Here is a 24,355-nt window from a genome sequence, read left to right as displayed (position 1 = left end):
TGTTTTCCCTCATTATTGGTAATAACGCGCGATTATGTTCTAAAGTTTCAAATTAAAAGATAATTTCTTCGGGTGAGTGCCTTTTAGGCCATCACGTGTTAAAAACCGGCTGTGAATTTCATACATCAAAAACAAACTATTGTTAGTTCAGCGGGGATAGATACCCTCAAATATGTCATAATTTCAGGGCCTCGGTGTGGTAAAGCCTCACACTATATTATAATCGTTTCCAGTGGTGTAGTTTAGCGCCGTAAATCAGGCCGCGGCTGGATTGGGTTACTCCTGGTGATTGATTGGGGTAGGGGTCTAGCCCGTGGTCTGTGATCTTGCTCTGTCGTAGATTTGTTCAGTGACCCACGCCACGGGATCTGTGGGGGAAGGGTACCAGATTTATAAGGAATCGGTAATGGCTGTGCACTCTAAATTGTCAAGAGTAAGGTTTTGTCACGGAAAGCCAAAGAGTATAAGACGAAAGGAAAGTTAAAATATCCCCAATATTATAAATAGGACTTTGTCTCATGTCGAGATTGAAAACTTTTCGAGTTCTCTGCAGTATTATAGGAATTATATATCTAAAATGGGAGAGAGAAAGAATTCTCTATAGATCCGATTGCCACCCAGGAGATCACAAATAAAAAAAAAGCACCCTGAAAAATACAAATAAAACCGTACTGCAAAATGGTATGGGAGAAATACGAAGTCCTAATTACATGTTGCGTCGTCCCGAGGCGACGATGGAGAGCTGGAGCTTCTGTCTGTCCCTGGGTGTTCCCCAACTGTTTGTTGTTTCGCTCCTTCTGACTTTGTCATGTGTTTATCCGGGGTACTCCCTGCTGTCGTCTGCTTACAAAATTAGCGGGTAAATGGAGCTCGGATGTCGTCTGCCCTTTGTTTGCTCATCATCGTCTGCTCGTTCAGACGGACTTTTCTCTCCGTCCGGTCCCCGAGGAGCTGTGTGAAAATTTTGATAGATAGTTATCGTATTTATTCTATTCCGGGACTGAAATGTTAATGAAAATGTCTGACTTTCTCTCCCTTTTATCATTCTCCAGAATCTAGATGCAGAAATTACGGACAAATTATGATTGTTGGAGTACATCGTGTTAAAAGATTGCGGTCATATTCTTGGTGTTCATAATTTGAGTACATCCATAAAAAAATGATGCGACCCTGTTAGTACGTGCCGTCTGGAGACATCCCCGAGTTTTACTTCAAATTACAAATGTCCTCTACATGATTAAAACCCAACATGAAGTCATCTAATTCTACTTTTACCGGAAAAAACAACAAATTTAAAATGTTTTGTTGGATTAAAAATAATTTGACACCCATTCTAGCATTGTTTTCACCGAAGTAGAATGAAAGTGATTTATGTTTGGAGAAGTCCCCTTAGAAGACAAGGTGAAATTTCTATCATATCTGTGTGAGCTCCGCGGAAGTCAAAGTAATACAACCCCTAAAAATATTAAATTTATCGAAGTTTCCCTTTTCCCATATCTTGAAATATTTATCACTGAAAATTGGGTAAATTTAGATTAATTTTTTTTTTAAAGAAAATTTCGTTTTTGTCCGTTGTATATTAAAGTTATGATGGAGGTATTTGTCCTTTTTTTTTAACATGTATTGGAATATTTATTAAAAAAATTTCGTTGTTGTTTAAGACGGTCAGATAGTCAACTTATCCATTGAATATTCCTAAAATTTTTAGACATAATTTATTCATCCATTAATTATTATTAACCAATAAATTTAAAAAATATATTTAAACTTAAAGGGACTTTGACACGATTTCACTTTAAATTTTCAAATTTTATTTTTCCATTTTCAATGTTTATACAGATAAATGTAGAAGTTTTTAATGCTATGTCAAAATTTGAAAGTCAAATATCAAGTTATAAGCAAGATACAGAGTTCACAATTCTTTGTTTTGTAAACAAAGCTTGAATATTGTCATTTTTACATATTTATTGTATTGGTGTTAATTTCAATCAAATGTATCTTTCTTATGTTGATACTAGTATTTATGAAGATATTGAGTTAGTTTAAATTGTTTTTTACATGTCATTTTGTCTAAGATATGGTAAATCTCTACATTACATATTTTGTAAACAACGATAAGACTCGAACAACCAATTCTTACCTCTGTATCTCGCTTGTAACTTGACTTTAACATTCAATATTTGGGTCAATCATTTTAAAATGCACCGGTAAACCATTTTATACATAAAAAATGAAAATATATAATTTTTTGATCTCAAATCGTGTCCAAGTCCCTTTAAGAAAGTTTAAATAGTTTTAGTTATATCTATGTCGTCTTTTAGGAGAGATAAATAAAGTCTAAGAATAGCCCTCTTAATAAGGATTTTACTTTTTACAGAACATGATTTATTACGGGAGATATTTTACGTAATTTATAACCTATAAAAACTACACAATTTGTGTAAATTCTTGATTTTTTGGCGAACGTTTATTTTTAAATGAATGCTAATTTCGTGTCATGGCCATGAAATTATCATACTTTAATATACAAGTAACCATCTTTATAGAATTAAAAAACAATTCAGTACATGTTTTGTTAATATTAACTGGGTTCACTTTATTAATCCTTTGGTTTTTTAATTAAAATTACTTTGAACGAAAAATGTCATAATGATAAAATGATAATTATTAAGATAATGATAAGAGGTTTGGCATAACGAATGATAACTGTGAGCAAAGTAAATCGGCTGGAAGCTTTTGTCAATGTAGCTAACCCTGCCAGGTGCTTGCTCCGAGTTGTGAACGGATTGTGTGTACGTGTGACAACGGGTCCCTTTCTTTGCTTGAATCTTCGACCTTTTCATTTAACTGTCGTCAGATGGCTGACGTGCACGTCTGTTAATTCTGAGTTTTACAGAATTCTGCCATTTTTACGGCGTAACTGAGACGGAATCTCGCAAAAATTGCAAATGATTCACAGCGGTGAAAGTACACAGGATTTGAAGTTTGTGGGAGAAATCATCGTTTATATCGCCCCGTCCTTATTCAAAACAAACACTTTAACATTGCCTTTGTTAAGAAATATTTGGTGATAGCGATTGTGGCAAATTTTTGACACGACGTTTGTCATTTATGTTCTTTTAGCCTCTTTTCTGTTGCTGGTAGAACTATTTCTCAAGTAAATGACTTCCAACATATGTTCTAATAAAAAGCAACAATATTACAATAGTAACGATTTGTGTAAAAATTAGCGAGGTTAGATAAAACCGCCTTTCTTGCGGAGGTATAGAAACGTTAATCCCATTATCAATCATTTCACGATATCTATACCGAAGAAAACGGTGTTCCAAAAAATACACAACTTCAAATTAAAAACAAAACAAGCAAAAACTAAAAAAAAAAAGTTGAATTTGATCGACAGTGGAGTCAAGCAATAGACTTCCTGCCGGGAAAACTCTTTGTACAAAAGGAGGCACAGCAGTTATCCCCGACAAGAGATGCTAAGGGGCCCTCTCAACAGAAGAGGAGGTAATTGCTCCGAGTGCAGGTTCATTCATAACTTCAGACACCCTCCCATAAATCTCCCCGACGAATAGGTTTCCATCAACAAGTACACGGTTTTATAATCAGCCGTGAATTACTTCTGCGAGTTGACACCTCTCTTTACCGAGCGCCAAAATTCGCCAAGAAATGTGACGTGGCAGCCCTTGGTATTTAATGTAATCTTTTTCTCCATTATTGAATAATTAATTTTTATCAAAATTAATGTTGGAGAAGCCAGGGAACTATATTAAGATAAAGAGAATAGTCGACTTTAAAGCTGGAATCGGACTCATTAATTGTGTAGTCGTGGAGAGATTTAACTGCTTACTGATGTTTTAAATATTACCTTTTAGTTACCACGTAACCTTTAGTTATCATCACCGACAGACAGACATACATCATATCTGTTGAACAGGTCCCTTATTAGACTAGAAGGCGCTCTTTGATAGATACCAAGTACCCACTTCACGTTTCAGACTTCTGGCAGAATTGCTCCACAGTATTTATATTGGCAGTGTAGATATCAGTAAAATGATGTTTTTAGTGAATACGGATCGGTGTTCAAGAGGTTAATGATTTTTAAAACTTGTTAAAGTTTGATCATTTATGTCATTTTTAATCTCACTCAAATTCTCGACTCTTACGAACTATATCGCAGCATCATCTTGGATAATTCTCGACCCTCGAGATTACACGAGAGTCTGAAAGCTGTTGGCGACAGTGAGCAATTTTTGGAATTTTTTTTCCACCATCGGTTGACTTGTATTTAGAAATTCAGAATGTATCATCTACGGCGGGTAATGATGAGCCCGGTATAGGAGAAAGAGAGGAGCCAATTATCCCAAAATCCCCACAGAAAATGAGCGACAGAGATTGTCTTCCGTGACTGACACGGAATCCACTACTAATTATGATGGAGGGGCCGATAGAGCAGACCTACTATAATCTGCCAATCGAATTTATTCCCTTACTCGAAACATTTAAATGTCGCATCGAATTAGAATACACCGAATATTAATGGATCCCACATGTATTATTAATTTTCGAAAATTCATCGGATTTCTTTGTTGGATCACTTCTTTGAAGTACAGAGAGCTTTGTCGAGGTTGGCGTGAGCTAAGTCAAACGGTAGCCAGGCTGGAGCGGAACGTATATAGGACTTATAAATGAAATGATAATCGGCTAAAAAACAAAAGAAATCGTGTAGTTTGTTTCCTGTGATTTTTTTGTCTGTTTTCTCTCAGACCCAAGAAGCCGACACAGGAGAGGGACCCCTACCTAGAAAAAAGAGTCGAACATCAACGGCGCATAATTCTCCGGATGATCTATATGTTTTCAAGCGTCTGCTTCAGACCTAGAACCTCGGCTACAGTCTAGAAATTCATCATTTCGCTGCATATTTACTATTATTTTGTAATTAAAATAATAAGCTTGATTATCACTGACACTATGAAGCAAGCCAGACCCTCTTAACGCGGGAAACCACTCGGCCCCCCGATCTGACGGAGAAAGTTTTAACCGGGAAATCGCGTGCCAAAAGTTAGCATTTATGAGCCTGGTAATAGCGTTGCGATGTAGCAAACTTCAGACTAGAATTAACTGTCTTGTTTTGTTGGAATAACGTATAGGTTTCTCTCAGTCCTTGATTAGCATTGAGAGGCATCATCATTATCATCTCTCCATCGAATTATCCTAAACTCGTCATCTCCAAATTATCATGTGTATAAGATCCCAAAGCCGTTCGTTTTAGTTAATCTCTAGGGCTTATTCGAGCAAAACTTCTATTATGGAAACATTTGGATAAAAATATTATGGATTGCACTCATCAATTATCAAATAGATCCACGATGGAATTTGCTGATTTTTGTAGAAAAAATCGTTTGAATTTTCGATGCTATAAATAGATTAACATAAAAACTCCATACATTTACATAGTGAACAATATAACCTGTATTAATTTAGTGATGCAAAAATTAAAAAAAAAGTTACAGTACTATTTTACATTATAAAAAGTAGGGGGACAGGTGTTTTGATTTGATTTTTTTTCTCTTTTTTGCAACGTTGATTAATAAATATGCTAGCATTTTCTCTGAGCGGACTTCGGGGGAAATAGCGTTTTGCCGTTCAGCGGACATCCTTCAATCGATTTTGTGCGCAATGTTTATCTTGATTATCTTTACAATGGATACAGAGCCTTAATTATCTTCAATTCCACTGTATCAAACTGTAATTAGAATTTATTTAACTACGCTTAAATGACCCTTAATACGACAGCCCCGCTTCGATAGCGGCAAATTTGCATTTAAGTAGCGAACGGATCGAGAGAAGTAGCAATTTTCCAGAAACTATTGCTGTAATTTTTAGATCTTTATCAAGTGAATGCGCAACCCCTTGAATCAATATTTATTTTATTTCCTGCAAGAAAATGAATTTTATTAACGCAATGAAAAGTAATGGTTTCTCCATACGTTTTTTACTACCAGCTCAACCAGGGAGGTATAATTGAAAATGTAATGTTTTCGTTTTCTTTATTTATTGCAGAAAACAAAGAGAAACAACAGCAGAGCAATAAGGCGTACTTAAATGATGTCCATATTTCACCCCGTCTGATAAACTATGTAGATTTTCGCCGGTGTGGACTGTGTGTGTTTTCCGAGCTTGCGACAGCTTTCATTCGTTTTTTACCTGTTTATTGCGCGGATGACACAAGCACCTGTCTGTCTGTAATTAGCTGCCTCCCCTCGGGCCTGCATCAGCAGCAGGTATTTCCCCGTGACAACCTTTTTTCTAAATAATTCGAGACTTTTTCATCGTTACACGGGTCCAATAGTGCCGTGAGGGTATTGACGATATCCATTAAATAGTTATATAGCAGCGTTTTTGTATCAATGATGCATTTTCTATAATTTATCATCGTCATTTAAAGCTCCGAGCAAAAACTCTTTATACTTTATGACTCAAGATCCGTTTTTGAGAGAGAGAGAGAGAGAGAGAGAGAGAGAGAGAGAGAGAGAGAGAGAGAGAGAGAGAGAGAGAGAGAGTTGGTTAAACAACATTGGTTATATATGTCTCGGCCACCTACCGCTCAAATAATAATAAGCTGATTTATTCCTGCGATAAAACCAAGCGCAGAATCAAATTTGAGGATCGAGATAGTTTTTTTTGCTCCATGGTAGACATCAGTTTTGGAGATTACATTGGTATAAAGTGTCTATGTAAATTTATGAGTGTATCTAATTGGGAAAGAATGTCGGGGACCCTATGCACTGTTATATGAAAAATTAAATTTAAAGAGGTTTTTTCCTTTGAATGTTGTCTGTGATTTATGGCACGTTTTTATGGAATTTAAGTATATATTTATAGAGATATAGGAAATGTTCAGCTCCTGTAGAAGGGAGGGCGAGAGATCTGGTTGACTGGGTACAGAGGAAACTCGGCTTCTGAAGCTGCCACATTCTGACACATATAAATACTTTGACATTGACAGGCGGAATATTCTTAGATTAAAGAATTAAATCAGATGATAGTTATAACTGCGTGTACCTACATTTGGTTATGATTTTTTAACTGTTTGCATTGTGAAGTGTTTGTAACATTTTACGAATTTGTAAACCTCATGTAGTTTTAGAAATGTGTAATATATGATCGGCTTGGGAAGCTTGTACCGATTGTCCCCCATGTTCAGAAGACACCATCTAGTTGACTATGCCACTTATTTACACGGTGAAGAAGCGAATTAGTGCAGTATTAATGCCTTTATGTTTTTATGTGTTCATTACAGGCTGTGAGTGACAGGAGGGGACAGTTAATGGAGCGTCCAGGCGACGGGGGGCCTGCTCGGTCCGTGGGTCCGGCATTTGACCTGGGTGTGGGCGTCACTGGTCAGGTAAGTTATCACACCTGAGTCGGCCTCTGGTCCAGGTAATGAGTACTATATCTATTGGTTTGTCAAAACTTAAGATGAAGGGTATTGTATGTTGTGTGCGAGGCCTTTTTATAAGGTTATTTTTTCAAATACCCCCCCCCCCCCCCCTCCATAAAGATACTGAACAATAGAAAATACTGTACGCTAAAAACTGTATGTTTTTTAAAATGGGCATCGGAATACTAAGTTTTGCTGCATTAAAAGGGGGAAGGGATGATCCCTGCTTCCTTCATATCTTGACATTGAAAACAGTATACGACATGAATTATAGAGTATAATTTGTTACATTTAAGAAGCTCGAGAGTTTAATTGCAGCTTTAGTTTATTAAGTTAGAAAGTTATAAATGAGTGTGTGTGATATGACTCGGGACTTGTTCGCTCATCATTGTCATCTACATAAGTGTCATCTTCTATATCCGTCTACCGCCGAGGCCCGCCTGCTCGTTTGTAACATTTATACATCATAACTTTTCAATAATATGACAGATGGGAGTCAATTTGTCACTCGTGGAATGGACAGGGTCTGGCAATAGCTACACGCCGTGGTGGTCAGTTTCGGACTGTGTGTCGCCGGCCCTATGACTCGGTCCATGTCTATCTGTATGTAGTACTATCTACTGTACTTAATGGATGACCACAGCGGTTTGTGATGGGGGAAATAAAGCCACTTTTATTATATTCTACTTATTTAGTAGTTTGCTTGTGTGGTCCCTACACTGTTTTGTTTAACAAGGCGACCAAAGTATAGCCAAACTATAGCTCATGAGTTCGTGTAGAAGGAACCTCTCAAAGGCCCAAAGAAACCAATTGAGTAAAATCTCAATGGTATACAAAAAATATTGGCCATGCCTCCAACGGAAATATATTAAAACTTACTTTGATGCAAGCGAAAATACCAAAATGATATGAAAGGTAAATTTAGAAATGAAATATTTTAAAGATTATGGCCAAGATGACCCACATTAAATGTCATCAGATGATGTATAATGGCGCGGGGTCAGGGTCACTCGGCGCCGGACATCGGTCAGCGGATGTCTTCCTCCAGTATAGACCTTTTAACGGGGCCTGGTTTTTTTTTGTCGCCATGATTTGTTTAGTAAGGTTGTAAGACGCATACCTAAACCGTTCACCGCTAGGCGACAGTCTGTTACAGAGAATTGCGAATGTATTTGGCCACACAAGGAAACAACATCGGAAAAGAATATAACTGATGATATATATAGAAAATGTATCAAATTATTAACAAAACAACGCCTTAGAAAAGGCTCCAGACATATAAACATTAAGAAGAAATTGTTCTTTTAATATCACGCTTTTTAATTGACTATTTCCACCAAGTTATACTATGCAATCTATTTTTATGTTCATTTCTACATTCTTTTAACCTTTTGCAGTGGTAAGGTCATAGCCCATATTGACCTTGACCTTTTGTAGATGACCTATACTTATTTTTATTCCTTAATCTGACATGAGAATACGCTTCGTTCATAGATCGTCTTTGATGTCTTTTTGTTGTATTCAGATATGTGTAGTCAAAATATCTAATAGGAAGGGATATAAAGATGTCTATCTGATGTAGTCGAGGATTTTTTGTTGTTGCTGTAGTGTAGTCAGGGATGTCAATCTCTTGTAATTAGGGATCACTTTTGTAGTTACGAATCTCTAACTGATTTAGTCGTTAATGTTTATCTGTTATAGTCAGCGATGTCTAACTGCAGAAGGACTATCGGCTGTAGTCAGCGATGTCTACATGTTGTAATTATATGGACGTCTAACTGTTGTAATCAGGGATGTTAATCTGTTGTAGTAAGGGATGTTTACATGTGGTAGTCGGGGATGTCTAACTGTTGTAGTCATAGATGTCTAACTGTTGTAGTCATGGATGTCTAACTGTTGTAGTCAGGGATGTTTAACTGTTGTAGTCAGAGATGTCTAAGTGTTGTAGTCATGGATGTCTAACTGTTGTAGTCAGGGATGTCTAGCTGTTGTAGTAAGGGATGTTTATCTGTTGTAGTAAGGGATGTTTACATGTGGTAGTCGGGGATGTCTAACTGTTGTAGTCAGAGATGTCTAACTGTTGTAGTCAGGGATGTCTAACTGTTGTAGTCAGTGGTGTTTATCTGATGTAGTAAGGGATGTTTACATGTGGTAGTCGGGGATGTCTAACTGTTGTAGTCAGGGATGTCTAACTGTAGTAGTCATGGATGTCTAACTGTTGTAGTCAGAGATGTCTAACTGTAGTAGTCATGGATGTCTAACTGTTGTAGTCAGGGATGTCTAACTGTTGTAGTCAATGATGTTTATCTGTTGTAGTAAGGGATGTTTACATGTGGTAGTCGGGAATGTCTAACTGTTGTAGTCAGGGATGTCTAACTGTTGTAGTCAGGGATGTTTACATGTGGTAGTCGGGGATGTCTAACTGTTGTAGTCAGGGATGTCTAACTGTTGTAGTCAGGGATGTCTAACTGTTGTAGTCAGGGATGTCTAACTGTTGTAGTCAGGGATGTCTAACTGTTGTAGTCAGGGATGTCTAACTGTTGTTGTAAGGGATGTTTATATGTGGTAGTCGGGGATGTCTAACTGTTGTAGTCAGGGATGTCTAACTGTTGTTGTAAGGGATGTTTATATGTGGTAGTCAGCGATGTCTATCTGTTGTAGTCAGAGATGTCTATCTGTTGTAGTCAGAGATGTCTAGCCGTTGTTGTCGGGGAGGATTTGTTACGTTCTGGCATTCTGAGACCAAGGAACTCGGTGTGTATTGCTCTGTATATCCATTACATGTTACAGACAAATCCACCAATGCACGTAAATTTGAAATATCAACTATTTTCACTCTCCCTCTTTTGAGAATTTGGTAACCTTTGATAAATGTCAAACAATCAGAAGATTTTTTCCAACTGAACAATTCTGTTTATGTGTGTAATTGACAGGAGGAGGGGTGATGTTCATTTCTTTAATCCATTGATTTGACAATTAATTATACTATAAGATATAATCTATTTTTGAATTAAAAGGTTACTGAAAAGAGTTAAAATGGAAATCAATTTCTCGGGCTTTAGCTATGACGCCGGCGTGCCTGGATGTACAGCGGGTCGATTGTTATCGTGGGTGTTTGATCTAGTTCGTTTTTATGGGGATGGCTTGGGGCAGTAAGAGGACCCACAAACCCACACATACGCACAACCTTTCTTGCCGGTAATTATTACTTTAATAAGACCAAAATTCAACAGATGTCTGGTGTCTCCTTTTTTGGCTTCATAAAAGTGCAATGTTGTACCTATTAAACATTTGTCAGGTAAATAGAAAAGTATTTTAAAAAAAAGGATGAATAGTGTACTCGTACTTTTATATACATTATCTAAATGTGAAAGTAAAAATTGCTTAAATAGCTCGCTTAAGGAAATGGTTCCTGGGTTGACAAGTACACGCAATTCTTGCCAAAATAGAACTGCAGGAATACCAAGACTTGCATGTAATGGATACCATTGAGTGACCCACTAATATAACAGTAGCGGGGTTTTTTTCAAGTTGGCTTTGAGACATAAAGCACCTGTTGAAAACAAAAAAATCTTCATTCCGGATAATTAACCTGATATTTTCAGCGTCTGTCACTCGAGTTTGATTCCCACTAGTAAGGTTCATCCCCGAGATCTATCCATTACAACAGTGGCAGATAACATTATACAGTGTTTCTGTATGTGCTGGGCGATAATTGTGCATTGTTGGGGAAGAGCTACATTACATGACTTCTTTTTACATCACGAGGTGCATTTGTAGAAATGGCATGGCGCCGCCGGTTTTCCCGCAGTGACAGGCACGGGAATTTTCGCGGACTCTGTTCAGGCTCACTCTGTGTTGCATCGCTAAAGCCGTACTACGCTACTTAATGAAATATGCGCAAATGGATTACATCTTAATTAGTCTACTTAAGACTAAGTTGATTCTCCTTTGGTTGTGATTAGGACAAGCTGCAGTATCACTCGGTAGACACAATGCTCCAGCAATACACAGCTCCGAGGTACTGGTATCTCTTCCCAACCCTTTGGTCAAGAATAGAAACAAATTACAACAAATAAGACAACAAAACAGTGATAAAGCTGTACATTTTTTGTTACTGAGCCGTTGACGGAAATTTCAATTCAATGCCATGTTTATTTTTAGTAAACATACATTCACGTTGACTTTTAGAGGTAAAAAATTCCTGCAGATTCCCCGGTTTTCAATAATACAAAACCCCAGTGGCTGTCGGAGTATATTATCAAAGGATGATAAATTTGACTACACCACTAAGTCGATGTTCACAAAATATCTTATTCCTCTTGACAGCTTTTAATATTCATCGGCCAACTAAAAACTTCACTTTCATGAATATTGAAGAGGGTTATACATTATAAACTTTGATGAATGGCATTTTTGTCTTCTACATACTAATTATTATTCATTTTAAGATTCATTAAATTAACATGAACTGTCGAGCCGTATAAAAAAAGAGCGTGAACAGTCGTATTTTGTTGACGTTTAAATTAAAGTTAATTCAAATGCTTGAATTTTCAAGTTTCAAGAAAAACGCAATGTATCAGAGAATATTGATATTGGAATATCAATAAAAACCAGTCTGTAAGACAGTTAAAACATTTTTTGCTAATACCATGTGTATTCCCACAATTTTATTTTATCTAAAAAATCAAAGTTCGTGCTATGGTTTTTAATTATAAAACCAAATAAAAATTGTGGAAAAACTGGCATTTTCCGATAAGTTTGAGCTATTTTGCAAATACCGTCTGCATATAATCTGTTTGTATGAGTAATCAAAAAAAAAAATAGATAAATATATATTGATTAATACGAGTAAATATTTTCGTTAATAAATCAACTCCTTTGTGCATTTGGAAAAAAGTTATTATGTTGGTTTTTATGGAGTCTGGATCTGTGGATATATACCTGTAGCGAATACCTGCCTGGATGGCCTTTCAAAGGTTAGGCTCAAGGACACTATCCGATATTTCATGTTATTCCGTAATCCTATTAATCGCTGATTGCAGGTAATTCTCCGAACCCCTTTATGATCGGAACTGCAACATGTTTGGCCTGGAGGTGATTTTTTGTCGATCAATGAATACAAGTGAATGGCCTGGTTTCACTTTAGTCTCAGTAACCATACAGAAATAACTAGCCGTAGTCTAGGCACCGACAACAGAGCTGGTTTTTTTTTTATGTTTCGTCGCTTCATCCGTGGTCATTGTTAATTTTGAATAAAGACCACCCCCCTAAAAAAAAACAGAAAAGAAATGAAAACCTTCTTATCCATTCATATATTTTTTTTTAGAGTTTTAAAAAAATATAACGATATCGTAAATATGTTTTGGAGATTTTGTTTATCTAGAATTTTTAATCTAAACAGTTGAAATAATTTGGGATAAGGACTTTTCAGTGTTTATTATATGTTAATTTTTTTCTTTCAAATATCGATATCAAGGATTTTTTTGTCTGATAATTATTACCTCATTTGATAAAATGGGGAAAAATTATTTTTAGATTCCAAAAGCGTGTAACGGAGATTTCTCTCATTAAGTTTTACTTTTGTTTCAAATTAATATCGATACAAATTTATCTTTAAAACATTGCATATGTTAAAATGTGTTCATCATGCAAGAACTAAATATGTCAGCAAAATATGACGAAAAAATCAAAACATTTTGATTCAGTATACATGATTTAGCATAAAAATACACAGTTTTCAATTTATACTGCCGTTTTTTTAGTAATTGCCCAGGTGTGGTAATAATTTTATGCCTGATTGACAAGATCGCGTTTTATCTAGTCCAGATGCTCAGATGCTGCGCGCGGAAGTCGGCTGCTATATCAAGCTTCTAGTTTTCAACACAAGGTGAAAGCACAGGAAAAAAGTGAGCACAAAAATTGGTGAATTTTCAAGAATCTTTTCCTTGTGAGCGAACTGGATACATTGCTTTCCGTGTCAATAAATGAAATACACGTGTGTTATAGTCTGCATCGTATATTGTTTACTTTCGAGAAGTCTAGCTAAAATGTTTCCAAACTCAAAATTTCTGTAAAACTTAAAATGTGCCACTGTTTCGAAATATAACCATTTATTGTTTCTGATATTGATGTTCATTTGCTCATGTCAAAGGCTGCTTAAAACTTGTAGCTGCATGATAACGTTTGATTTAATGTCGTTTTAGCGTGAACAGTCAAGTGACGAATAAACGCTGATTAATTTACATAAACATAAGATGATGAATCTGCCATTCACTATGAATTTTCAGGCACAAAAAGCTCAGTTATTTTAAAGAAAATATTTGCACAGAAAATTTTTATTTATAGTGAGTTTTCTTGATAAACAATAGGCAGTATTTGAACATCTTGCAGAAAAAATAAAAAGAATTGAAAACAGCGAAATCATAATATTATACGATGATGAGATAAAGGTTTTTAATTTATTTTAAGTAATTCTTATGCAGTAATTCCCATGCGTTTTTGTGTCATATTTTCATGCTTTTAAAATTCTGAATGTTGAAAAATTGAAGAACATGTCCTTAAAACGTCTTCCAAAAATATCCGCCATTTTTTTTTTTTTGGCCATAGCTGGTAAGAAGACGTTTGTATTTAAATATAGCTAGGAAATAATAATTTTCGCATAAAGAAAAAAGTAATAAAAATAAAAGAAAGAAAAATAAAAGAAAGTGAAAACAAGGTGAGCAGAAGGCCATGGATAATTTTTATGTAAATCTGAAGATAAATATTCAGTCCTGTCACGACCCGGCACGGCGTAACGACTGTTGGTATTATGAACTTGTAATAAAATCTTGTTATAATATTTATATCGTCTTTGTCCCATGCATTGCATTAAATATTCACAATTACACTTACATGTTGTCTTAAATATATACCCATGCAGTAATTGTATATTTGTGTTTTGGAATTATGATTTATTCTGATTGGGGTAAGTTGAATTTTTAATTTTTAGATTAACAAATACTAAGTATCTAATAATGAAGGCCTTTTATTATACGATATCCGTTTCGTCGTTTGATAAATTGTGTACTATCCATCACTTATGTTTTTGTATGTTATAGTTTATGAATTATGGAATGGTGCCTCTTTATCTCTTTATCCATTTTTTAGTTAAAAAAAATACTAGTAATCCTTACTTTCAAATAGAAATGTCTTGTTTTATTTCAAGTAAAAAATGTGTTTTGAAATTTGTTAACAATTCTGCTTTTTAAAATATTAAAATCTAAGAAACTAAATATATTAAAACATCTAATTAAACTGGATTTATTGAAAAATGAATGAATTCCATGATTTCATTAATTGATAAAATTATAAATTTTAGCCTCAAATTCTTTTCAATCAATTTGAAAGAAATCCACAAAAAGTGCATGTTTTAAGTTGAATTGGTTATAAGTGTATCCTGTACATTAATATGAAATCGTGTACAATATAAACTCCTTTGTCGTTGAGAAAAGGCCTGGGAATTTAGGTGCTGTCACACGAGAAGCAATGTTTTTGTCCGTTTTAAGACCCCCAAATTACATCCAAAGTAAAGATCTTAGTTTTTAGGAACACCTTTTTGTATCATTTGTATCAAATCCACGAATTATTAAGCATACTCGTATTTCTAGCAATAGAGCGAAAATTAAAAGCCTCCGAGCTTATTTAATTAGACACCCCATCCGAAACCCCGTGTGGATTGTAGGGCTAGCTCCTCTGTTATTCGATAGGCCAGAAGACTGTTGGAATATATGATTTCATGGTAAAGTGACGGTTAATTATTTCACTTTTATACTCTTTTTATTGCAAAGTTTTCAGCATTTAAAGATAAAAATGAGAGATTAGGAATCCATAAATCAGATCCGTTTTTATCCGGCCACGGACGGGTACATCTATTGTCACTTTCCCAAGGTGTTTTACTCTTAATTTTCTGCCGCTTCTTTTGACGTGGTCCAAATTTGGACTCTGACTCTCTGGTTGAATTCCCCCTTTCCTGGTCCAATTTTTTAAGCTGCATATTTGCTTTTTTCCTTCAAATTTAATTGTAATTAATTTATGAATCCTTAATTGAAGGATAGTAATCCTGGCCATTTTTGTTGCGGTAGGACTTGACCCCAAAACCTTTGAGTGGACAGGCGTTATAACATACCCGCTGTACTTTTAGACACGGTGCCTGGTGCCGATTTGTACCAATGATTCTGTTACATATCTCGCCACGGCAACATCTTACATGTGTAACTTCAAATGCTTTCCTTCAAATGCATCATCGTCATCTTTATGACAGATTTCGTCATTTCTTTCAATCATATGTTGTATTTTTGCCCAACAATCACAGTGGAAAGGGCATTTTATGATGGATCGGTTAACTTGTAACTAAGAAGTAATGCGAATAAAACAAATACCCGGTTCTAGAAAATTTGAATTATCTTAAAGATTAAATATTTTGCCATCAAAAAATGTCAATACGAATTCTGAACGTTTTTCAAAGAATGGGTGAAAACATTAAAACGTAAACTTTGTATTTTAAAGTAATTTAAATGTGTAAACATTAAATTGTAAACGGCAGACAGGGAAGTTTATCACGGCCTCGATCAGTACTGGTACATGTCATGAATATTCATTACTTAATCCCTCAATTAGTAAACAGATTGTATAATGTGTATGTATATTCATTTAACAATCGATTATTATGCTATTTAAATTATTCAAATAAATACTCATTGTAAGATACCTTTTTTCTAAGATTTTTATCAACTGTACATTGTAGAAACAATCAAGTTGAAATGAAAGCAAAGATTTAAATTTGTATGTTTGCATTATACTTATTTATTATAAATTGTAAAAAGGAATAAAGAGTGAATGAAATATGTCTTTTTAAAAATATTCTATAAAAATGAAAATATTCAATTCATTACAAATTGGTCTTATATTATTTATATTAATATATTTATGCGTAAAACATGAATAGTTGTGGGGGTTTCAAGAAAAAGAAAATTAAGTATTGAATGTTAAGAAAATTTGGACTTGAAAATTGGTGTGATGAAAATCACGCTATATTCACTAATGATTTTGTAAACTTGAATTTATCGCCCCAAAAAATTGAACGGAGAGTAAAACTGTGAAGTTTGGTTTGATTGACGTCTCTCACGGCATGTGTGAATTTCATAAGTGGCAGTTTCAACAGAAGCCAAAATATTGAATGTTTTGTAGAGTGGTGATAGAGTAAAGGTTATTATGACGGGGGAAATTTATAAAAACAAGCGGCGTTTTCCCCCCGGACTGTTGGTCTGAGAATGAACAGAAATCCTGCAACTTGTGCATTAAAACTTAGACACATTTCCTTAAATAAATATTTTCTCTGCCTACTTGATAGTTGTAAATTTTTCGTGCATTTTAAACATTTTGTGAATGGTGTGGAATTTCGTTGTTGATGGCATTATGTCTGCATGGTTCCCTTGCAAGATAAATTGTATATATGTTGTGAAATTTGACTTTCTTTATCAATTGTCATGGTGACAGAATGAAAAATTTCCTAATTTACAGCGTAATATGCAAATTACAAGAACGTTAGTCACTTGCATAAACGCAATTACGTGTAGAAACAAAAATATGCAAATACGTGCTTATATTTATTTTGAATGTCAAACTTTTTCTCACGACACTCATGATAAAAAAAAAATACACGGTTTTTTCCCCAAAAAATCTACATGATTAGACGGTGAATTTGGTGACATTTTTTGGGGTGACCGATGACCCAGATACTTGACTCTGGTCATCGCTGACCACCGCAGCGTCATCTTACGAGAATGTGTGATGCATGCCCCCAGCATTACAGTTTCCAGACCAACTTACCCAAGGCACTCTATATGTCTATCTTCTGAACGTGCCGTTTGTGGAGACTGCTTATCCAGAATATCAACAATAATCCAGCACATATCAAGGAGAAATTATTTTTCACTTTCAACTGTCAGTGTTGCACAATTTACCATCTCTGACCTAAGAGGCCCTGCTCATTTTGAACATTCGTCATTTCGGAATGACTGGATCTCTAATATAAAACATCTGCTTAAGAATTATGGGCGATTTGTAGCTTGTTGACATCCCAAAAATATCTACCTTTATGCTTTAACAAAATTTACAGAAGCTTTTTTTCCTGGAGAAACAATAAAGGGCAAACTTTGTTAAATATTTTAATAGACACAAAACAACTGGACATCACAACAAACAGGTTATAACTAGGTCAGAGTTTTTCCAAACTCTTTGGGTTGGTTAATAGTTCCCGGAGAATTCTCCACACCTGTTTGGCAGCATTGTCCATAGAAGAAGGGGCTTTGCCCTTAAACAAGTCCACATTTGGCAAGAAATAGTGCGGACACCGGCGATTCTGAAGACATGAAATGGTCTGAAGAAGAATTCCGTTAAGTCGGTCCCCAAGAGAAGTGTCGTCCCATTCCATTTCCCGTGGATGTTTCTCACACTCGTACAGGAGCAAAGTTTTGAAATGATAGTTCGTGATAGGATTCCCAGGGAGGTCCAAATGTCGCTCTCTCAAAGTCTTTAGAATGCTGAGACACCGGCGCCGACACCCCCCGTACAAGAGCCTGTCCTCGGCGTACTTAAACGACATCACCCACGCATCCCCCTCTGCTGCACTCTGCTTGTCCTTCATGTAAATACTTTCCCTGGACAGCAGATCGAATCCTTCGGTTTTCACCTCCGCTACCAAGTTGGGGTTGGGCCACTGGGTATGGGGTACAGGCCAATGGGCCGCGGAACGACACCAGATTCCTGCGCACCGGAAAGCTGGTATAATTTGAACCACGTACCTTTCTTTGATTCGGAGCTTGACTTCTGTGGTGTCTGCTACCATTTTGACGATATCCCTATAGCTACATTTGTCGACGGCCTGTGCCACAAGGGTCTGGAACCGGGACCTGATTTTCCTGGCGGAGAGGTATCCGGACGCTGTGATGAATTCTACCCATAACGACATCGACCTCTTCCGCCCGTCACTCAGTTTTAGAACAGCACAACCCGGAATTGTTCCATCGTCCACAAAGTTGAAAACACCCATTTGGTTAAGGTACAACACAACTTCGAATTCATTTGGAGAAACTATGTCCAGACCTTCAAATCGTCCGTTCACTTCATTGAGAGAACTGATAAACCTGGGTTCCTGGACCTCGACTTCCTTCAGAACATCCTGAACTACTTTACACACCTCGCGAATAGTTTTGATGGTGTTCCCCTGGCGAGTTTGTACCCGTTCGTTATAGTACTTGTTTAACTGGAACAAAATCTTGGACTGGGCCGCTAACATATCCGGCGAACTCCCCTCCAGAAGCATACTCGCAATTTTTTTAGGTCTTATATTTTGCCGCTGAAAATCCAAAGAATTCTTTTTCACGATGATCACTTGTTAATTCATTTAATTAATTTCTGGTTGCGTTGTTTCCTCCGTGTGGCTCCTGGACAGAAAAGCGTGTCAGTCACGTTACTTTCACTTTTCCAGTTGCATGCTTAGCGACACAGCGGAATATGAACTCGCTCTCTTTATTGTCTCTGTATTATGATTGTGAAAATATTTTTTTTTTGTATTTATTAGCCACGTTGTATGCTTGGATGGAGTCCATATACCAGTTGTAGCGCACTACGTCATGCGTGTACAAATGCTCCGTGGCTGACTATCAATTGCTGGTAATTGAAAAATCAACTTGTCGGTAATTCTGCACCAATCGCTGCGCAGAAAATTCCACATGCAGATTTTTACCTGAATTAGCCCGCCCACCTCATTAAGAGAGGCTGTTCGGCATTTGTTGTTTTGCGACTGGCCCCGCCCCCTCTATCTGTTCATCAAGCGAATGATTAGCTCGAGACACCCGCAGCGATGAGCACTGGATATTAGCCATGCATCGTTCAACGGGCAAATAATCCTAGCGGGGTTCTGATAAACCACCATCTTCTCTCTCAACGCTTTTCTCTGCCTTTTTGTGTCTACCAACAATATAGCATGTCATCCACTTAATAAAAATTCTTTTATAAACTTGAACAAATTAGGGAATTTTTCAATAATCGAGCGACCTGTGTCACTGAGATCGCCTTGGAATGAGACACAGTTTCCCTCGCGCCGACTCAATTAGTTGTCTTTCTGTTTAATTCCTACGGACGCCAATTCAGCATAATTTAAGAAATGTTTACGAAATTCAAGAATCCTTTTAAGCTTTGCACATTTTATTTTTATTTTTGGTTGTACTCAGTGTTTACTAGAAATATATATATCCATACTTTTTGTAAGTTAAGAACGGAATAAAAATAGTTTGTTGATATTTTTTTTGTTAATCCTAATCGTTTATAAAACCATTTTTAAATAAACTTAATATTTTAAAATTCTTTTTTCCGCAAAATTAATTCATTTATTATCATTACTTTTCTTTTCATATAAGATACATGTACAACTATTTTGTGTCGACCTTTTTCCAGTATTTTCGACTAAGTAAATTCTGTCATTTTGGATGAATTTTATACTATCGAGGAGAAAAATCCATATATGACTGCAAAGACTTGTTAATATTTTATTCACGCATATCGTAAATGTCATTCCAATCCTTCTAGAGGCAAGATATGACTTTTAACTAATGAACATTATGTTTAAAATCGACGAGCTATATAATTTAATATTTATAACATTGAGAATATAATTTATCATCTTTTTTAAAACAAAAATGTTATTAACTAGGATTAAATTTTAATTCATATAATGAATACATTTGTAAATGAGGAAATATTGCTGCTTGATGTCTATTTCAAAATGTCGCCAATTTCTTAGGAGATATATTATAAAAAGTAATGCTAATATAAGAGGGGATATTTTTCTGTGATGGTTTCTTTAGATATGCCTAGTCCTGTTATACTAGCACACCCTTCTTTCCCTAACACAGTTATTAGCCGCGTGCCTTTCCCCGGAATATTGGCATTTGGCGGCTGGAGACGGGCTGATATATGGAAGTGGGGCCTAATGATCGTAAATAATCACAGAACAGATCAGACCGTGTCTCCAGGGACGGGGAAATATATCGGGTGTCCCTGCCTCTTCTTCCTAATTTGATTGTTCCTGCAAATATTTCCCGAGCCTTTTGTGGAGGCTCGAGTCTGGGTTTTCTAGCACGTGAGGCTGTTCCGAACTGATCTTCGGAGTGTGGTTCTGTATTTACGTACTATCGGAGAGGCCCCTTTGTTCACAGCCACCTTTGTAACTAGAAAATACCGTCGGTTATGCTGAACTATTTTTTATCACCTGTCAGCAGTCCTAGGTGCATCCCACATTTCATATTTTTCCACTAAATATCATTGATAAAGGACGTTTTATATTCCTTATTTTTTACCTTATTTTAAGAGATGACCCCCAAAATGGGATTTTTTAAAAGAACGATAAAGGACAAGACAATAAAAACTATACACTTTTTTAAATGGCGAAGCTTTTTTTCTTTGGGGGTCTGGGGTCAGCAGACGACGTCTAGCAGATTGTCAGAAATGACGTCACCTCTGACCGGTATTTCGTCTAATTCATTAAGGGTCGTCAGTTCCCCTCTCATCCGGCAAATCTACAGCCATAGGCACTTACCAACCATAAAAAAGATTCTTTCCAGTTTCCGGTGAGCTCATGGCGTATTTTATAGCTAAAATGATGTTAAATTTGTGTTAATCATGAGAATGATCATTTCTAAACAATCAAATTTGGCTCACAATTAGTAATTTTAATTTTGGTTATGCAAACAATACTTCAATCTGGGTTATTCATCTGTTTCGTGACCTCATGTTTTGATTAAGTGCGTGTTTCGGGTACTTCGTTTTGTGCTCAACTGCTGGAAAATAGATTTTTGCGTTTCATTAGCCCAGTGGAATACAAAACCCTTTCATGTCCAGCCCAAGCGACAGCAGCCAATTTGTCTTCCATCATTTATATCTTTTCATTGACTAAGCGTGCTTCATTGTATTTTAATCGAAGCTTGATTGAACTCAGAAAAAAAATGGTTACTGTTTAGTAATCCATATAAAAATGTCTAATTATAAACTGTTATGTGATTGATGGTGAACCTCTGAATAGGATGATAGTATTATCTATAAGGTGAATTATGAATATTCAGTGCTGGAATCTGAGAAAAATGGTTTGCTAGCTGATCACGTGTGTAGCATTTATCTGTGTAATCAGAAACAAACAGAATCAGTAACAATACCGCCAGCATTCCTCCTCCAAGTTTTGGGTAATTGATCCTGAAGTTCTTGGAGAGTACAGTTGGCAATCCTACAGTTCTCAGCTGTTTCAGTAGAGCAATGGTCCCACAGTAGCCATTGTAACAATAAAACTCTTCCATGTGGCATCAGTACAGAAGTAGAATGTTTGCTTTCGCACAAAACGTCTTCATTATTTATTTCCCTATTTTTTGGTATATCATTGTATTTTGTATCTAGATTTAATTTTAACTTTGCAGTATAGGCCTATATGCAATAGAATTACAAAATCGTTGATATTTATCCGTGTAAATGAAAAAGTAATGAATGAATAAATAATATTTAATTTATTAATGAAGATCTATTATTATACGTGAATTAAGTATAAGCAGTGAGTTTCTGGGTATTTGGTTGTAGTTCTTGAGAGACGATTACAATGTACATTGACAGTCACAGTTTTCAGGTGTTACTGATCCTCGGGAAAGCCTGGGTCACATTACACATCCTTCGGCCATAAGGGGCAAGAAACAGACATTTGTAGGGTTTTGATGAGTCTCCATGGGAACTACAAGTTTCATGTCTTAGAAGAATAATTAGAACTAACAATGGACAGAAAAATTTACGGACGTGTTTGATTGATAGAAAACTACAAAGCATGCTATGAATTATCATCGGGTTTGAAAGTTGAAAATTGATGCGATTTTTTATTTGGCGGGAAAGTAGCTGACGTGAAGTGATGTATAAAGAGTCTGACTATTTATCAAAAGAGAACACGCGCATCCTTAATGAGAGGCTGGGAGAGCAGTCATATGTCAGTGTACATCTCTCTGGACTGCCCACTATAAGTCACTGGCGAAGATCTCAAGCAAAAATAATTGTAATTTATTTGAGTGTCAGTCTTTTCTGCAATTCTGTTCAAACCCTTTCAATTTGAAATACTCGGTGCACTCTAAAGAAAAGCGAAGAAAAAATTAATTAGAATGTACAGAATTTATTTATAAACGTTCCGAAAGTTATGCTCGATGCGAAATTTAGTTTCAGTGAATAAATAAATGAGAATTTTGCTCAAGTTTTATTTTTTTTTTATTTTTAAAACACACAAAGTAAATAAATTTGATAAAAAAATGTACTATTTCAAAGAATAAGTTGAAATTTTCACTTGATATTTTAGAAACTGCCATTTCATCCACATCCAGCGGCAGAATTGTGGCTCTATTCTTATTTCATTGTTGGTTGGGTACAGGGAATTTTTGAGAAGTTTTTACGCTGAAATAAAGATTGTATTTGCCATAAGCCTATAACTGGTTTCACTTCTTGATAAGCCGATTGCTGCGGACGGTTTATTGGGGAGAGGAACACAGAAGTTATTTATGCTTTGGCGACACCACTGATCTTATCATTTCGCCTTTTTGCCGGAATCCTTTTAATGATATGTTTATTTTCAAAATAGTTATCTTTTAATTTGAAACCATTGTTCGTGTATATATTTTTCCCTCTGGTACAAGAATATTGAAAGTGTAGCAAATGTAAGGGTTTCGGACAGATGGCTAAAGATATGTTTTATTACAAGCAAAATTAAACACATTAGGTATAAGAAAATCACCTTTTCACAAATTTATCATTATTTAAGTATTATATCTCTGGTTGTTATTTCTTTTACAGAAATTAATTTCGTCATCTTAGCAATGTTACTTTTCTCCATTATCGACGAAATTAATGCCTCAAAATAAAATATTGCTGTTTATCAATTAGCAATATGTTGCTTTTGTGTCCAGGAGACAAGAAATGTCAACTCAACATTATTTCAAGATCATAAATAAACAAATTAAATATGCATAAAACTAAACAGCGATGAATTAATTCAGTTAATCAGGATTAACCAGAAATGTCATTCTAAACTCCTGCCCCCGGGACCAGCGTGGCACATTTATAGCCAACATGCTTTTCCATGTTAAAGATATTGAATTTGATAAGACGTATTTTGACTTACATCAGATAACGTTTAAGGGGACTATAATCGTTTGTCGGTCCATTGATTTCCTAACGATCGGAATAGAACAGATCATTCGGACACCCTTGGATATAAATTAACACTGGTCCTGCAGATAACTCCGAGTTTTTTGGGGTTGACTAATCGTTTCCCTACTTAAGGGTAAGATTTATTTATATAGTAATGGAGTGTGCCTGGCAAAATATAAAAAAAAACTTGTTAATTGAGGCCATATCCAGCCCCTTCCAACCTTTTGCGGTTCTCTCTCTCTCTCTCTCTCTCTCTCTCTCTCTCTCTCTCTCTCTCTCTCTCTCTCTCTCTCTCTCTCCAACAATTGCTTTAGCAAACGTGAAATATTAATTCCTACAGACTTTGAAATACTCTTTCACATGGTAGTTTCAAAGAACTTAACAACAAAACTGTACAAATTTTGCGTTGAAGTTTTCCTTTATTTTTGGATGAGAACATTTGTTTTTATCCCACCAAAATGCACTATTTAATTTTGCTGTAAATTCTACGACAGAATCAGGGCGTACGTCGAAGTACTTGAGACTGTTACATAATCCTGGCAGTGACTGAGATACCACGGTCACTGTGATCAGTTCCAGCCCCCCGGGGCGATAGGTCAGGGCCCCCGGCTCTCTTACTGTCACTGCATTGAACCCCTCCCCGGT

The 24,355-nt window shown here is 35.9% G+C and overlaps 2 protein-coding genes across 5 annotated transcripts in view; one reads left to right on the top strand and one right to left on the bottom strand.

Annotated features, from left to right (window-relative positions):
• Positions 1 to 24,355, top strand: part of LOC128156661 (neurobeachin-like) — an 87,476-nt gene that overhangs the window by 37,215 nt on the left and 25,906 nt on the right. The window lies entirely within an intron of this gene.
• Positions 17,639 to 19,135, bottom strand: LOC128156664 (protein mab-21-like 2). The gene has a single exon (XM_052818890.1). The coding sequence runs from the start codon at positions 18,807 to 18,809 to the stop codon at positions 17,703 to 17,705; it is 1,107 nt and encodes a 368-aa protein (XP_052674850.1). The 5' UTR covers positions 18,810 to 19,135; the 3' UTR covers positions 17,639 to 17,702.

The sequence above is a fragment of the Crassostrea angulata genome, chromosome 7 (assembly GCF_025612915.1).
Source record: "Crassostrea angulata isolate pt1a10 chromosome 7, ASM2561291v2, whole genome shotgun sequence".
NCBI classification, from domain to species: Eukaryota; Metazoa; Mollusca; class Bivalvia; order Ostreida; family Ostreidae; genus Magallana; species Magallana angulata.
The sequence above is the reverse complement of the archived record's forward strand: the minus strand, read 5'-3'. Positions and strand labels throughout refer to the sequence as shown.